The sequence below is a fragment of the Equus quagga genome, chromosome 1 (assembly GCF_021613505.1).
Source record: "Equus quagga isolate Etosha38 chromosome 1, UCLA_HA_Equagga_1.0, whole genome shotgun sequence".
In the NCBI taxonomy this organism is placed as follows: domain Eukaryota; kingdom Metazoa; phylum Chordata; class Mammalia; order Perissodactyla; family Equidae; genus Equus; species Equus quagga.
Window position 1 is genome coordinate 178,278,064 of NC_060267.1, and position 17,970 is coordinate 178,296,033.

A 17,970-nucleotide genomic window follows, 5' to 3' on the forward strand; every position below is an offset into this window, starting at 1 on the left:
AAATTAGTGAGAAAATAAGAGAGTAAGATGACCGAAGTATTCATAAGTAGGGATGGGTTCATATTCAAAGCTGTAAATTCCACAATTCTAATACTCACTCAGTTACAGACAAAATGATAACCATATTAAACATGTTACATTTGAATATCACCTAAATGTCACATAAGAATCTAAAATAGATACATATCAATATTTTTTTAAAGAGAAGATACTTCAAAACTCTTTTAACATCTACTCCTAGACAAGTCCTTGCATAAATATTTAAATTCTGGGTGCTATAAAATGTTTCTAACTCAAGAGAAAATATAACTGATGGCCTGAGAATGGACATGTGTTGTAAAATATTCATAAAAAATGTCTATTAAATCTAATATATTAATATAAGTTGTAAATATAAATAATCATATTTTATAAAATAAATATCACAAGATTCTTTAAAGCCAGAGATTAAAAAAGAAACTTATAAATAAAATTGTGCTTTTACAAAAAGAGGGGAAAGTTTAACAACATTTTTTTGACAGGGAAATATAATGGGAAAATTGTCAACATAAAAGCCATCAAATTAGTGTGATTCAACTGTGCTAAAATTTAGATAAGATTATCTGTATCCATCATTAGAGCATTTCTGAGCTTTTTATGTATCTAGTCTCACTAAGTAGTTTTGAAAACTTTTCACAGCTTGTTAAAACTACTTATCACATAAAAGCTGCATAGGTTAACTTTAAATAGAAGACAAGACAAAAACTCCTATGATCAAGGAGTTGTAGGTGTTACGAAAGCAGGAAAAATACAAATAACAGACACAATACATAAAAAACAAAACAATTTAACGTTAAGTACATATATTACAACGCATTTTCCAAAGCAAATGCTCAATGATTCAACCTTTTAAACTTATTTTAGCTAGTGTTTTGCACATTTAAAATATTCTCTGAGAAAGGCAAATGATTAGCTGACATGTACATTAGGAAGAAAAAACAATGTTAAACAAATAGTATTAGGACAGAAGAGAAAACAGCATTCTTCACAGCTTTTAAGTTTTAACTTAAAGACTTTAACTTCACAGTTAGTAAGTTTTTCTAGCTGATGTTAAATACCAACTGTTTTAACAGGAAAGAGGCAAGCAAAATACTGAGGGAAAATGTCTTTGAGTTTAGATTATATGTGGGAGGTATTTGGGAGGTTCTGAATATTTTTGAAGGAAATGACAATATCACAGTCTTTTGGGGAAGAACATGCCGATGTGTGATTAATCAAAACAATACTCTATCTGGAAGCAATTTCAAGTTGTGATGTTATGGTACTATTATATGCTGCAAACAATTTAATTCTAGAAAAGAAAGTACCAGAACTAACCAAAAGCAACCCAAATACAGCGCTTTGACATCTCTTCATTATATATTAAGTTGAGCCACAGGAAAATAATGGCTGATAATCAACCATTTTTGATTTACAAAAAATTGAGTTTCATGTGGTTCATCCCAATATTATGATACTAGTTTCTGGACTCTAAAATCCTCAGGTTCTAAACAGGCAGGGCAGTAGTAAGTACTCCAAAATTCCCCCACTGAATTTAGCCCAGTGGACTTTTTTAGACATACATAAATAATAACAAATAGTTCTAAAGAAGATCAAAAATAGTTTTCACATAAAATATTCATTTTTCAAATACTTACTTTGTTATGAATAAAGAGTTTAAGTGCTTCTTTTGGGTAATCCAGTGTCAACAATAGGTTCAGAAATCGAGGTAGGAAAGGAGTTGGTTGCTCAATAAAAACACCTATTGTTACATTTGGATGGACCTTTGTTTTATAGCAAACACACAAAAAAGTTATCGTTAGTGTGGTTTTACTTTAAATGCTAATCAAGTCTTAGTCAACACAACATAAACTATACTAGAATGTCAGTTCAATTAATCTGCTGAATCTGCATGGCCCCATGGCAATTCTCTAACCCTTGAAATACATTTTTGTTGACCCCTAACATCAAAGTGATTTTATTCAATCTTGTCTCGGTATTATGACTTAGATTTGAAGAGGAAACTCTCTGTCATATTTATGATATGGATGTAATTAAGGATATTGCCTACTCTACCATTCAACACTTCCTTTATGATAGTCCTTAAAGAAACTGCCTGCAGATCTGAATCTATTTTGACAGCCTCATCTAAGAAGCCAGAATGCTAACTGTGTTTCTCTTTTTGTTTCCATGGTTTGGAAGTTCAGCTGTTAATTTGCAGCTCAAATAAAGCAATCATGAAGGACTCGAACATTTGTTTCCATCATCGAATATCTCCTTAAATCTCATTTAACTTCATTATTATATTATATATAAAGAAAGCTATTTTCTTTCACTAATATATTGTATCTTCTTGTTCCTATTTTCATATACTTTCTTAAATCCTGTTTGAGTAGGTTTTGGGGAACACTTTATCTTTCATCCCTTGCATGAAAACTTCTGAAATACCCATTTTATTTGTCAGTCCTTGTGACAAATACAGAAAAAGGAGTGAAAGTTGCTGGCTTGAAAAACTTACAAACGGTTGGGGAGGACAGAAAGGTAAGTGAATGACCATGTAATAGCGCTATTACAGAACTCCATGAAATATTTCTTTATAAGGCCTTTTTAAAACCATTTCTCAAAGCCTGAATTTAAGGATTAAAGATTTTTAAAAGTACCACATACGTTAAATGCTGAATTAGGTACCCCTCCCCCATCTTTTCACACATGGAACTTCACACATTCCTCTGTTTTCTGGATCATAACTTCACATTTGTTTGCATTGAAGTACACCTGGTAGACTGTTGCGCTTCTTTATCCATCCACGCACTCACCCAAATATTTATTACTAAATGAACAAACAAAGACAAAATATCTACCCTCTAGGAATTCTCAATTCAACAGCGGAAATAAGTAAAAAGTGGATCAAAACTCCCCCTTACCAAATGAGATAATGCATTTCATGTAAACTTCATAATAATCTTAGAAGTTATTTATTATCCAAATTTACACGTGAGGAAAATGGGATTTGGAGAAGTTAAGCAACCCAGAACACATAATTTAGCAGGTAAAGAACTGGGCTTCAATATGCTACATCTCCATTATCAATCTAAATTCATTCCTACATGCCAACAATAACAACCATACAACTGTTAACATTTATTGAAGGCTTAGCACTTCACGCATATATAAAGTTTATACATATAAAATAACATATAGAGAAATACATAATTTGATTTAACCCACCTCCCAACCCTCTAAGACAGCCACTCTTGTTTTTACATATAAAGAACCTTGTCTACGGCCCACATCTAACAATATGGTAGACCTGAGATCTTAACTACCTACATAATTTTAATTTTTATATCTCTATTGCATAATAACTACACATATGAAACACAAGAAATTTATTTTTCATAATAGAATGGCTTTCCTGTATAGCATGTAAATAGCAAAAAATAAGATAAAATAAAAACATTTTAATATAAATATTTTTCTATCTTTGCACCAGAAAGTTTATGAAAATGAGAACCAAACAGAAAGTATTAACTCTCCCTCCAGAGGACAATATTACTTTCTGCAAAAAAGATCAAGATGACTTTTAAACATCTTCATGATGCAGCTTCATTCAGAAATATTCTGGCATTCTTTCCAGAGAGGAAACATTCAGTTTGTTATTTGAGAGACTGGCCAAAAAGTCTTATTTTCAAGTAAAATAGGGCTCTATTCAGAAGCTCCTATATGTGCACAAGTTACTCTTTATCCTCCTTTCAGACAGTAATAAGAACAGAAACTATTTAATTCAGGAGCTTTAGTGTTTTACAGTGAGAGTATTTTGTACGTGTGAGGGTCCAGGAGTTCCCAGAGCTGTATTACTGGGAATTTTATTTTTGCCCACATGGGTTCTACTTATCTGGCATGCTGCAGATTGTCAATAAACCTACGGTGACTGAAGGAAAGAATCAGCCTTAATGACAAAATCATACCTGGATTCCAATTGTTCATACACATAAAAGTCTTCTAAGATATAAGAGCAATTTTTTGGAAGAAAAATGTTACTATAGGATATCCTAAAACTGCTCTGCTCTGGCTGATGACAGAAGAAGAGTGTATAAAAATGTATTACAGACAAATAATAATAATTTCCAATTGCTCATTTAACCTCAAAGCATAAATGATAAGCCATAGCTGTAATTGTCTATGAAAAATATATATAAGTAGCACCGTGCCTGGTATATAATATGTACATGACATCCAGGCAAAACTGCACAGTGGTCAAGAAGACAGGGTGTGGAGCCAGTCTGCCTAAATCTAAACCCCACCTCCAACACTTAAAAACATTGTGCGCCCTCAACAAGTTACTTAACCTGTATAAACCTGTTTCCTCACCTGTAAAACTCAGTCAACAGTACTACCTACTTTTTAAGGGATTGTGTGAAGTTTAAATGGGTTACATATGTAAAATACTTAAAACAGTCCTTAGTTATATAATCATTTATTACTCTTTAAATCATCGAGTTTGAAAATCAAACACAGACAAAATTAGTCAATACAAACGCTGGAGCACTGTAACCATTGTTTTTCCTTAATGCTTTGACCTAGTTAGCAGAGTAAAACAAAACAAGAATACCCAATCACAGCAGGCTGTTAAATATTAAAAACCACGCCCCTTTCACGGGGGTAGATTATTAGATGGTTTTGCTTTCAGAAACATTTCAGAAATACACCAATCTAACAATTTTCTGAGTCATCCTATTTTAGCTTTATAAATCCATTCTCTGCCCTCTTATCAAAACTATAAAATAATGTGCCCTTTTTTTTCCACAAGTCACTGTATTTCATGACAATATACTTTTTATTACTGCATTTCACACACAGTCAATTCCACTTACATTTACTGCAGACAGGTCAATTGTATCCAATTCACAAAGAGTGCAGCCCTTATCCTGTGTCCACGCATTAGGTACATAGTTTCCAAAATAATTCAGGAGAATCTAGTAAATGAAGGAAAACTGTATTAACAAAAATCAGCCTCTCCCCTCAATGTGCTTTTGAACTCAGGTACCTGAGGGTTACTGTAAATACTCAATAAGAGCTTGATTACCCTTGGACCTTGTTCCTAACACAGTCACAAATAAAAAGAAGTTAATCTTGTTAATTTGCTGTTTTCTTGTTTAATCTGAAGGGTGACTCAAGGGTCACAAGGATTTATCAGCTTGATTTGCAGAAGAAAAAGAATGCCTTTAAGGAAGTTCCAACCATCAGATAACCAGCCCCCAGCTGCTGCTGGTGCCAAGAAGTCTGATTGCCCAGGGGCTTATCTGGAGTGAAAGAAACATGGATTTCCCCTTTCTTTCTCCAAAACTCCACCTCCCAAGCCCCTTACATTCTATGAAAACCCCTTGCTTTCATCTTTTGTTTAGGTGAATTTGAGAGAACCTATCCTCCCATCTTCTCGTTTTGGCCAATTTGAATAAAACTTTCTCCATCTCCAAGCATGTGTCTCAATTATTGACTTATTTTGCATCAGCACATGAACTTGAGATTAAGATGTTTGGTATCACTTTCATTCTATAAACATGTAAACTGGGTATATTCCTTTAATAATTCTATTAATATTTATCACCTACATGCACATATTGAACAAAGTTCTCTCCAGACTATGAATCATAAAGCAGGACAAACTTTGTCTAGAAATGCCAAAAAATGCATAAAGTAATAAAGGTCATTTATTTCATTATATAAGGAATAACACCAGAAAAGACAATTAAGAAAATATGTCAAACAATGAAACACACAGATTTAAGTGGGCTAATGAGACTTACTGGCAAAACAACACAAAAAACCATCTTGTGAACAGTAATTTAATAACAAGATAAATATGTTTAAAGGCTCAGCACAGACACAGTGAATGGGGCAGTGACAGTGTGACCTCTTACCAACAGTACCATACAAAACAAATATTGCACAAACTTTATCACCAAAAGGCAGAAAACTATGCTACCTATAATAAACTATGCTTTCTGGCAGTGAATAAGGGGTACTGACTTCAGGAAAAGAAAGTTTGCAGACTAAAACAGATCTAGAACAAGCTCCTAATTATAGCCACCCCATAGATCCTATCAACAGTAAAGTACAACACTGCTTCCCCACCTACCCCTTTCGGATCCTCAGAGGATTTCCTTTGTGACCTATCTCCCCTTGTCCTTAACCATCTATTGGCATTCATTTTACCTGTAAAATCTGTGTCCTTGCATATCTTTTGGGTGAAGGAGAGGATGAGGGAAGATGGATGGAGGAGAGGGAAGCACTATAAGATATCCTCTAAGCCCTCAAATGAATCTCGTATATCCATAGAGTTTGAACATTTTTAGGAAAATTCTGCTGATTTACTTAAAAAAAAATTACTTTATACTGCAATGTTAATATCTATAGCAGTATGAACATTCATTCATACTTTTTAATTTTTTTATTATTTCTTTTCACAAACATTTTTTCACCTCAACACAGTGAACATGTAGCAAACTAGCTTTGGCTGTGACTTTATATTACTTTTAAAAGGAAGCACCTCTAATCCTCATTATGCTTATATAATCATTAACTCTTCATTGGAAAGGTGAGATGAACTCAAAGGAAAAAATGTCTATCCATTACATATGATAGTCAAAATGCATAGAAGTGACAAGTGGATTCTTCTAGCTTCTTAAGACTCTAAAAGAGATCTTAAGGTATAGAACAGATGAGGTAAATTACTCCAGTACCATTTTACCAGATTCCACACATATATCTGGGATTCCATCCAGATATTTCTATTGTATTGAAACTGAAAAAATTCTGGTAAAATAAGTACAGCATTAATTACAATGGGAAAATCTTTGTGTAATACAGATATTGTAGACATAGTTACATTTAATCTGTATAACACAAGAAGAAGTAATGGACAAGTAACTCACATTTCTTTTGAATTACATTATAATTCAGGAAACAAATTACAAGGCAGGAAATATGTAGTTATGGCATTCATTAATAACATTTCAAGAGTCAATGTGGTCATTTTAATGTGCCTCTATAATAAAAACAAAAAATTTTACTGCTGTCACATTACAAATGCAAACATTAATTTAATCATTCTTGTTCTACAAAAGATTATGGTTTTGAAGGAAGAAAATAAAGAGATACATGTGAAAATGGATACTTCATTATGCATTATTTCCAAAAGAGATTTTTAAAAAGCCCAGAGGGAAATATACAGTTCTGTCTAAAATATCCTGGGAAATATTTTTTTTAAAGAAGAAGAAAATCCCCCAGATAGTTGGCCATATCTAAAATTCTCATGGATATATAAAGACTATACTTTCCTCATCTCAGAAATCTTATAAAAAATTAAATATTTATTTCATGAATTATTTACCAGTCTATTAGAATCCCTATGTGACTATGAAAATGATTGATATTTTTCAAAATGTTAGAGCATAAAAGGCATTACTTTGAGTTTTCAAAATTAAAACTTTACTTTGTAACTTTTCTGCTTTCTACTTTTTAGCCTCAATTCAATTTTTATACATAATTAAGACATTTTAAAAACATTACTTTTGACGGGAAACCTCCCTCTTTTGGATCTCTCACCACACAGGCAGAAGTTATCCACCACCCCCACCCTCCCTTACATCTGTTCTCTCCATTAAAAACTGCAGACAGTCCTGCTGGCAGCTTTGGAAAGTGCAGAAGGCTGTTTATGTCGTTAGGCTGTTCTCGGCTGTCCCAGCTACTAGGTGGTAGTACTTTCCTGATCCTTCTTTCACAATACCGCAATGTTTCCAAGGATGATGTCATTTCACTGGCAGAGAAATTTTCCAACCAAATTTTTTCTTCCTTTCTTTCTTTTTTATTTTCAAATCATTCAATTATTCAAGGTCATAGTGACCCTAATATTGTGGGTTTTATGCAAAAAATTAAGATCCCTATTTTTATTGCAAATCAAATTAGTTTCAGAAATGATTTGTTTTCATGTGCAAATGAGGTGATTTGATCTAACTTCTATTTGTATAGAAATACCACCAATATCATAATGACTACCTTAAGATGTATATTATCTGATATTTAAAAGAAAAGGTTAGGTATAAGAATAAGCATCTTATGATGGGGTACTAACACTAAATAAGCTTCTGGAATAAAAAGTAAAGCTTAAAAACAGAAATTATAGTTTCTATCTAAAAACTAATTTATATTAGATTGTTTCTAGACCAGTATGAGAATAATCATGTAGAATAAATGCAGAAACATATTTCAAACAAAATATTCATTAAAAAACAGAAAGTTGTTTATACATCATTATGAAAACAAATGAAAAATATGAATGTTCACAGATACATACTGAAAGGACATAAAAACTGAAAACAGCAGTGAATGAAAACAATATGGGAGGGTTGTGGGATTATATGTGATTTTTTAAATTACTTATAATTTAAAAATTGTTCTTCCTAATAGCACGAGATTTAGAGAAAGTAAGAAATAAACTCATCGCTACATACTTTGATCTATTAACACACTATAAACAATCTATCATTTACAGATTATGTGCATATTTTTAAATGAAAAAGTGAATTACATATTATACCATTTAGTTCAATATTATGTCTCAAAACTATGGACGTTATAATCATCCCTTGCTAAATAAAATAATAAGTAAAATTAACTTACAGAAGCTCATATAAAATTTTTTTTCACCTTTATGAAGGTTAAAAGAAAAATTTGTATGTAAAGAGTAATATACTTTCTTTCCCCATTAACCTGGACACAGAAGAAAATGTGATATATTCATGTGCCTCTATTTAACGTAACATTATTAAATAAAGTATGAGCATTAGTTGAATACTTGTTTATATAATCTTTTCTCAAATTTTTGTATTATACCAAATATAATTTTTATCATAAAAAGCTTACTTCAGTTTTGGTTGCCAAATAGAATTGTAGGAAGATAGACTAAATAGGATTATGTCAGAGAAAATATAATAGGATCATGAGACTGCTTGAAAGCCCAGAAACAGAGATAGCCTAAACTGAGAATGTTTCCCGGAAGACTTCAAATTTCTTGGTCCCCACAGCCTTCCTAAACGCTTAAGGATTAGCGCCCCTTTTCTTATGAGAGATCTTCAGTCACTTAGGAAAGCTCCAGTCAGTGTTCTCCTGGGGATTTTTGGAAGGAATTGATCACTTTGAAATCAGAAAACCATTAGGCCTTACCCACAATAGCTAGATTCTCAGGACCAAGCTTCCTCTTTAAAGACATTTAAATCTGATTAAAATATTACATTACCAAAGAGAAATAGCACACTATTTAGTTACAAGCAACGTCTGGTTAGAACAGCACTTGCCTGACTGGTGCCAAGGGTATCAGACAGATGGCTAACACAGAAACCGCAAGCATGCTCATGCACGCATGCGTACACACGTATGCACACACACACTGTAAAGGGCTTCAGAGACAAAACTGGCCCATCTATCAAATTTGCTCAAGGATAGTTATGGCAACCTACAGCAATTTTAAGACTTTTTTGCCCTGCCAGAAAAATATCTGCTTTACCACTCCCAAGAATAATTCTAGGTCTTTAGATTGTTTATAGACACTGACATTTAATTATGATTTATTGAAAGGCTAATATACGCTACAGATGTGCTGACCTTGGGAAAACAAAAGTCAACAGGATAGATGTCATTTCTGTAATTCTTAGGCTAAAGGCCCAGTAAATGAGGAAGACACAAAGACATGTAATTTCCTTCCCCATCCAGCATGTGGTATGTATTGTGATGGAAGAAGTTTTAGGTATTATAAAAGCATGCAGAGACCTGAGGGGCAAAGACTAAGCTACCACCTAAAGATGAACAGGACTTGGGGTACAGTGGGTCGTAACGAGGGCAGGGATTCCAGAGTGAGTGCAATGCACGTACAGAGGACTTGCAGACAGAGGCAACGTGAAATGTTTGTGACGTTGAAAGTCACTCAGTATGGCAGGAGCTGAGGGAGAGAATGACAGTATGAGAAACGTGTGCATGGATATTTGTGGTATCAAGAGTGGTGGGGTAGATAAGGTGGTAGATTGGTTATCACTAAAGCAGGAGCAAAATGTAGAAAATGCCTTAAAGACAAGTTGAGAATTTGGAACTGCATACCCAGGTCCGTGGAGGAAATCACACAGGTAAGTGATGTGATCTGGTTTCTGCTTCAGCAGAATATTCCAGTTCCAAGCTGCTGGTGGGTGGCTGCCCCTGGTGGGAGGTTGCAGTTGGCCTGAACTAAGGAAGCTGCTTTGGGCACAGAGAAAATTAGATAAACTACCACACACCAGAGTTAGAAGGGACAGCTGTTGGTTTGGAAGAGCAAGTTCTTGGCAAGCAACTACAGCCAAAACAAAACCCAGGTTCTGGTTAACCAACTGGATGGAAGAGAAAGCAGAACTGGAAATCTTGAACTCTGGATCTTATACGACACAGAAATAAATCTACCAAAGGTGTATTTAGACCTGGAGCTCAGGAAAGATACAGGACACACAGCAAGGATCTGAAAATCATCAGCGTCAGGAGAGGATTTGCTGACATGGGAATGAAGCAAATTACTCCAGAAATGTGTGTAGAAGAGAAAAGGAGGAGGCCTCCGTGGAGAGCTGTGGAACACTTAATAAATCGGAACAGGGAGAGCTTACCCCCGGCCCCGACCTCCACACACAGCAAGTGCTAAACTTTAAAAATGTATATTAAAAAAAGAAAGAGAGGAAAAAAGAGATTTAAGTAGAAAGGCCAGAAAATCAGTAGACAAACCAGCAGAGCATCATGGAAACAAAAGGAAACAGTATTTCAAGTAGGACTGAAGGGGATTGACGAGGTCAAACATTACCTTTGGGTGAAGTTACAGACAACTGTCTACTACCCAACAGGAATGTCACAAGAGACCTTGACAGGAGCACTTCCTGGTGTGGCGGGAAGAGGAACAGTGGTGCCGGTGGGATGTCTCTACTTCAAAGCAGTTTGGCTGTGAAGAGGAGGAGAAAAGACATGCAGGCTGGAAGGCACTGTGGGTTGAGGAGGATGTTTCAGTTTGTGTTGGCTTAGGTTCTGTTCTGTTTATAGGATGGGAAAGAGTTGAGGGTCTTTAAAATGCTGATGAGGAGAGAACAGAGCTGGGAAAATTGATTAGAGAAGGCAGAGCACAGGAGAAGATTAATTTGTAGGAGACAGGAATGGGATGAAAAGGATGGTGGAAAGATTAGCCAGAGGAGAAGGGGAACCTTCCGTTTTGATGGTGGAGAAGCTGCCGATGTGGGCTTTCCCCTGAATTTCTTTCCATGTATTCCACTGGAGTTCAGACTACTCACTCCTCCAAACAGCAGACTACATCTCCCTATCCTCTCTTCCCGCAATGCAAATCTACCTGTTAACCTCTTTTCTAGGTACTTATGAGTAAACTAGGTATCTCAGTATCTCAGAACATTGTTTTAGGCACAGTACATATACAGTCATGCACCGTCTAACGACATTCAGTCAGTGAAGGGACCACATATCCAACGGTGATCCCATAAGATCAGTACCATATAGCCTAGGTATGCAGTAGGCCATACCATCTAGGGTGGTGTAGGTACACTCTATGATGTTCGCACAATGACGAAATCACCTAACAATGCATTTCTCAGAACATATCCCCATCATGAAGCAACACATGACCGTCTACAATTCACGTTCCATTTCAATTGGATACCAGCAATACAAACTTATCTATAAATTTTGCAGTCAATAACAATTCAGCAAGCTCAACTATACATATTTGAAACAGAAAAGCACCCAAAATTTCATTAGTCAAATTAAGTCTTTGTCGATCATGAACCATCGACCTTGGTATAAAATAAACGCAAGAGGAAGCTTTCTGGCTATTCAGTCGCATCTCACTTAGCAAAGCTGCTAACTTAGAAATGGTGACTGAGGAGAAACAAATGGCCCTTAACGACCTCAGCATTTCCTACTCAGACAGGATCTCTGTACGGGGGAAACGTGGCTAACCCTCAAGGTAGCTGTTATTATTAACCACTAAAGTGAAACGTGTTACAAATAGAATGAAAAGTTACTACTCTGCTGAGGAAAAATCATCAGTTTGATTAATCTGAATGAAATAAGATAACATATACTGCATAAAAGATAAAGCCTGTAAAAATTGTTGGCACCAAAATAAAGCCTTTTAAAAATATTTAAAAAGAAGAGGAAGAGGACCTTCTACATATTACTCCACAGTCTACCTCCCAGAAAGAGGCAAACAGGGAAAAGCCACTGTGACTCACCTTGGTGGGTCCATTTCCATTAATTGCCACTGGTAGTGTTTCATAAAATACGTTCTTAGCTCTGGCTTTACCATTTTCAAATTTCAAAACAACTTCATCTGGGTGAAAAAGAAAAAACAGGTTTTAGTCACTTACATTGCATGTGTATTTACACGTACATATGTGTCTATCTAGAGCTATAGCTATCTACATAGCCATATCTATCTATATACATATCTTGTTACCAAATTTCTCATGCATACTATGCCATGTGCTGCAACACTCTCAGGACCCCTCCAAGTCAGCAGATACCCAAAATGAAGGATGGGACTGGTACAGATAGACAGTCTGAGAGTCTCACTTACTCCAGCCTGGCACTGGCAAGTGAGTTACTACGCCACTGGGGTGTCTGGAGGAAGGAAAGCATCTTTGGAATCCTACCTCTGTCTCTTCAAAGTGATGTGATCCTAGACCAGTTAAACTATTGTCTCAACTTACTCATCTGTAAATGAGTTCCTTGCCTGACTTTCAAGGCTATTATGAAGATAATAACAATATATGTATGGCGAATAGAACGCTGCCAGGCACAAGCAAGGCTTCTACAATTGGCCACCATTGACAGTATTTCCTGTTCTTGAAAATCAGAACTAATGCAAACTCCAGGAATACACAAGTCAAATGGGAGCAGCAACAGTGTTTTGGGTTTTTTTTTTTTGCTTTCAGCTTTTTTCCCTCATATTTCCTGAGTACTCCAAACTAAATATTCTGAGAATCTTTTTACTGTATGAACTGACTTGAAGAAGTGTATTGAATTGCAACATATTTTTAATTTTTAAGGTATTAATGCATTAATTAATTAATATATTTTTATTTTAATGTATTAATATATTGTTATCAAGATATACGTCTCTTTAGGAAAACACACAGAGGCATAGGTACATGCACGCACACATGCAACTGCACCCCCCCCCCCCCCCCCCAACACACACACAGATCCATAAGTGTGCATGCCCAGTTACCAGCTACCTTTCAGCTAGGGTAAAATACTCTAATGCTCTAATACTCTTGGGTAACAATACAGAGAACTTATACTGGAAAACGTGTAAAAGGGGTAAAAATGAGGTGCAGGTAATTCGTAAATAAATCTGCAGTCCCCAGATGGTGAGACATTAAATTCTAGACTACCTTAGGCCAGAAGTTTATCTTTTTTGCACTAGTCTTAGGAAATGATTTTAACCGAATGAATTTAACTATATCAAGCTAAGCTCAAGTTCAATATTTTTTAACAGTTGCAATATCTACATGTCAAACTTAGTCACAGACCCAAAATGGATACAACAAAAGGGAGGACAGTTGAAAACACAGGTGTTCATTTGTACACACAAGTAATTTGGTATCTAGCAAGCATACCTACAGCTCCATTTAAGGTCTGGAAAATTTTGCATTTGTGATCCAATGTGATGTTAATAGCTTCCTAAAAATAAGAATAGAATGGAATTGAAAATGACAACAAAAACAGCAAACAACTCTATCATGTTAATATCGTTTGGGGGGGAAATTTGAAGGTCCTATATGTAAATTATTCCAGCAATATTTTTCAAAAAGACAGAAAGAATGTAATTTTATAGTTTATTAAATTGGAGGATAAAGGGTATGGTAAAGCATTTAAGTTTTTCTCTGAATATTTCTACTTCTCCACCTTTTGACTTGTTCTGACCAGAGAATTGTTAGCAGAAGTAAAATGAATAGCTTCCGCTTGGAGCATGTAATTGCCAGTTCGAGACCCTAAGTGTGCTCTTTCCCTGTGGACATGACCCATCAGCCTGGGTCCCTGAATGACCACAATAAGTAGAAACGCCCTGCTGACCTGGACATGTAGCAGGAGGAATAAACCTCTGTTGTGTTAAGCTGTTGAGGTTGGGGGTTATCATTGGAGCATAACCCGTCTGACCGCTATAATAAGTTTGTAACTAATCAACATAATCATAATAATTAACCTGCTTTACAAACCTTATGCTTCTCAATGCACCAGTTTTTCTGCTACATTACAGTGTTTTAAGAATATTCCTAAAAATTGTCTTTGCCTGCTGTTATGCACTGTTTGTGTCCCTCCAAAACTCATATGTTGGAGCCTAATGTGATGGTATTTGGAGATGGGGCCCTTGGGAGGTAATTAGCGTTAAACTGAGCTCATGAGAATGGGACCCTCGTGATGGGATTAGTGCGCTTATAAGAGACATCAGAAGGTTTACTCTCTCTCCCTCAGCCATGTGAGGACACAGCAAAAAAGTGATTGCTGTCTACAAGCCAGGAAGAGGGCCCTCACCAGGACCTGACTGTGCTGGCACCCTGATCTCGGATTTCTACCCTCCAGAACTGTGAGAAAATAAACTTGTGTTGTTTAAGCCACCCCGTCTATGATATTTTGTGAATGGCAGACCAAGCAGACTAAGACACATGCTATAGACAAAATCTTATGCTTAGAGAGAAACAAACAGGATTTATGCAACTAAAACTATTATAAGCCCAGCAGTGAGATTTCAGAGGAAGCATCCTAAAGCAGAGACAACTCAACGAGTCTCAGGGTACTTTCACAGTTGAATTACACTAAAAGAAGACGGGCAGCAAGCAGCACGGGCCAGCACTCTTGCCAAGAGGAGGTTTCTTCTCCCAGAGGAGAGAATAAGTCCTAGGCTTGGCGTGTCAGGCACACAAGAGGGAAAGTAAAAAACAGAGATGAAGAAAAGTAAACATTTTAAGAATGAAGTTTACTAAATATTTAATGTCTAATGAAAATACTTAGATGACAAGTATTTATCTAAGAAACAGCTACAGTTACAAACTCACTATAAAATATACTTAAAATCTTACATTTCCTAATGACAATACCCACAGATACACAACTCAGTAAATTTTAGAACTGTGTCAGTTATATACAGTAAATTTGTGAAATATGAACTTATATTAGGTAAATATATTAAAAATATTCTTGAATTAGAGAACTTTGGTTTTACTTTTCTCCAAAGTTTCATTTAAATCAATCTCAGGAGTATTCTCTCCAGGGCCTATGACAGATGGCTATTGTCCTCAATGTTCCCCCGCTTGCCAACAGAACTCAGATTTTCAGTAGGACACATATGCTTGAAATAAAGAACAAAATTTCCTTTGCATAGTATCTATAGCCACATAAATATGTTCTAGTGAAAGAAAAGTATGAGAAAGTATTTTGTGAAACTTCTAGGAATGCTACCTAAAGAGAGGTGACACAACTGAAATGGTCCCCTATTTACTATTCTGCTGCTTAACTGCCCAGAATATGGATACAATGGCTGGAGCTCCAGTAGCCATCTTGAATAAGGAGGTAGACTGAAAGTGGGAGCTATTACACATACCCTCTTCAGTGGATTAACATAAATTTTAGTGTAAAATAGTTGATCATCATCATTATCCTGGAGATTCCACTCCTGCACTATACGGTTGATATATGGAGCATAACCAATAAATCCTGCAATACAACAGAGACAGAATAGAGGATTTAGTATTCAAAGATCAAAACTTGTGTCTGTGTCAATTCCACTGGCCAATTGTATAGAGTTGTAAAGCCTCTAGGCCAAATCCTTAGGTTAGAATTTCCTGGCTCACCGTGAGAGAAATAGGAGTTTGAGGGTCCTTTGTTTTATGTATAAACTACAATAGAGTGAATTTTACTATGAATTGCAAATCAAAGACTCTTTTTGAATAAACACATTCCCAAAATTAATTGACACAAAAAGGGGACCTAATATTTTCCAAAGTTCCTAAGGGAAAAAAAGTTACTAGGAAAAGAATAGAATAAGACAGAAGAATTTTCTTTCTGACCTTCTAAAATACTCTTCTTGGATCCTTCGTAGAGGATTTGCTGTTTCTGAAAAAGGAAAATCTCTACTACAGTGATTTTAAGGTCAGTGCCAGAGACGCTAACACAATCAAAGGAATGTTGGATTTGTCACTGACTGCAAACATCCCAAAGAAATTTTATATCTAGGACATTTTGGGAATTTTTCCTTTACTTGAGCTAGTCATTATTGTGCCTGCTAAACCATTTTCTGGCTAGGTTTTGTGTGTCACAGTCTGGAGAAAGGAAGTCTAAAATTGGATTTTTCCCCTTGGCCCTAGAGCATAAGGATTACGTTTGCCAATAACAGTTGTCTATAAAAGACACAGACAACAGGATCATTTTTCCTCTGTTCGAGTCTTCCTCTGAATTTCAGAAACGCAGCCAAGCTGTGCTGTTTCACTGACATGCAATACTTTTAAAAAAGGACAAATTTTACTCCTGTGAAATGAAAGGAAACCTAATTTTTTACCCTCAAAATTAACATTTTCTCCTAGGAATAAGAATTAAAAGAAATAGGTCCAGGACTACTGCTGTTACCTAGAGAAAAGAAGACAAAATGGACACGCTAAAGCAATCACCGGTTGTTCATTTTTGCTATTTTTGCCAAATAGAAAAATCCTAAAACACTGAAAAATAATGCACTTTTTAATTTCTGTGACCAATCTTCTGTGATAAAAAATAGATCCACATAGCGACACATGACATTTTCCAATGGTTTATGTTGCTGTTTTCAAAAATTATGTTTCCTTATCCTATTTAAAAATCTCAAACATCCCAAAAAAAGAAATTATATCTATTTTCCTAGAATGTGACATGCATTGTATATGATTTTTATTTTTCTACTAAACTGTCATATTATTTCACAACAATAAAGTTTCTAATATTCTTAAACTTTCCTCATAAGGCAACACGCTTACTCTCCATGACAAAGATTTTTTTAAACTAAATGACATACCCACAAACAAAACCCATGTTCTTTAAACAACTCTCAATAGCTCACTCAGGAAATTACATAAACTTTTATCGACTGTATTTAAATTTCTACCATCTCTTTAACTATTTTGACTACAGAAGGCATAAGGATGATGTTTTGATGTCTTTGTATCATCTCCCACCTATAAACACCTTTTCCTTAATTAAAATTCCTCACAAAGGCGCTCATTGGTAGTTTTCTGCTGTTTGCACAGTACTGTGTATCCATCTGAAATTTAGATCCCTGAGCAGATATATCACTATCTAGATGAATTTACCTATGATATTTCACTATGCAGGTCATGTTTGGAAAAATTAACAAACATAAAATAAAACTTACCCTAGAGTTCGATAGCTGCACAGTTTTTAAACTATCTAGGACTTAGGATAAGCTACAAAAATGAGCCTTGCGTGACTGAAGGCCTGACGGTTTGGAGGTAGAAACAGCAGCATCCACAATTCATGTGCTCAGCCGAGAGTGGGCAGCCTCCCAGGCAGAGGCTTTGTCAGTGCACGAACTGGAAATCTAAGGGTGAAAGACAGCTAAGGCAATGAGGTCAGAGTGACCAATATGAGAAAGCGTAGGCTCCGACTTGAATACGAAGTAAAATCCAAAGGTGGTGGAGAGATTATAGGAAAAAATAAAACAGTCAAGAGATCCAAAAAACCATTAACTGTAGATGTACTGAGATGGAGAGTAAACGTGAGCTAAAACTAGCAGTAGAAACTGGAATTTAAGGTGTCAGAAGTGCAATATTCATGTGGGCTGACAAAGTTCCAACGCACAACTCTGGGATTGGGATGCTGAAATAAAGTGCA

General features: G+C 35.5%; 1 protein-coding gene across 2 annotated transcripts in view; it reads right to left on the reverse strand.

The window, feature by feature from the left end:
• PLOD2 (procollagen-lysine,2-oxoglutarate 5-dioxygenase 2) overlaps positions 1-17,970 on the reverse strand; it is an 87,528-nt gene that overhangs the window by 14,753 nt on the left and 54,805 nt on the right. For both annotated transcript variants that reach the window (XM_046677132.1, XM_046677124.1), the window contains exons 5-9: positions 15,695-15,807; positions 13,713-13,776; positions 12,324-12,421; positions 4,893-4,994; positions 1,677-1,802 (exon numbers count right to left, since the gene is read on the reverse strand). In XM_046677132.1, coding sequence (XP_046533088.1) covers positions 1,677-1,802; positions 4,893-4,994; positions 12,324-12,421; positions 13,713-13,776; positions 15,695-15,807 — 503 coding nt within the window. The remainder of the gene's footprint in view (positions 1-1,676; positions 1,803-4,892; positions 4,995-12,323; positions 12,422-13,712; positions 13,777-15,694; positions 15,808-17,970) is intronic.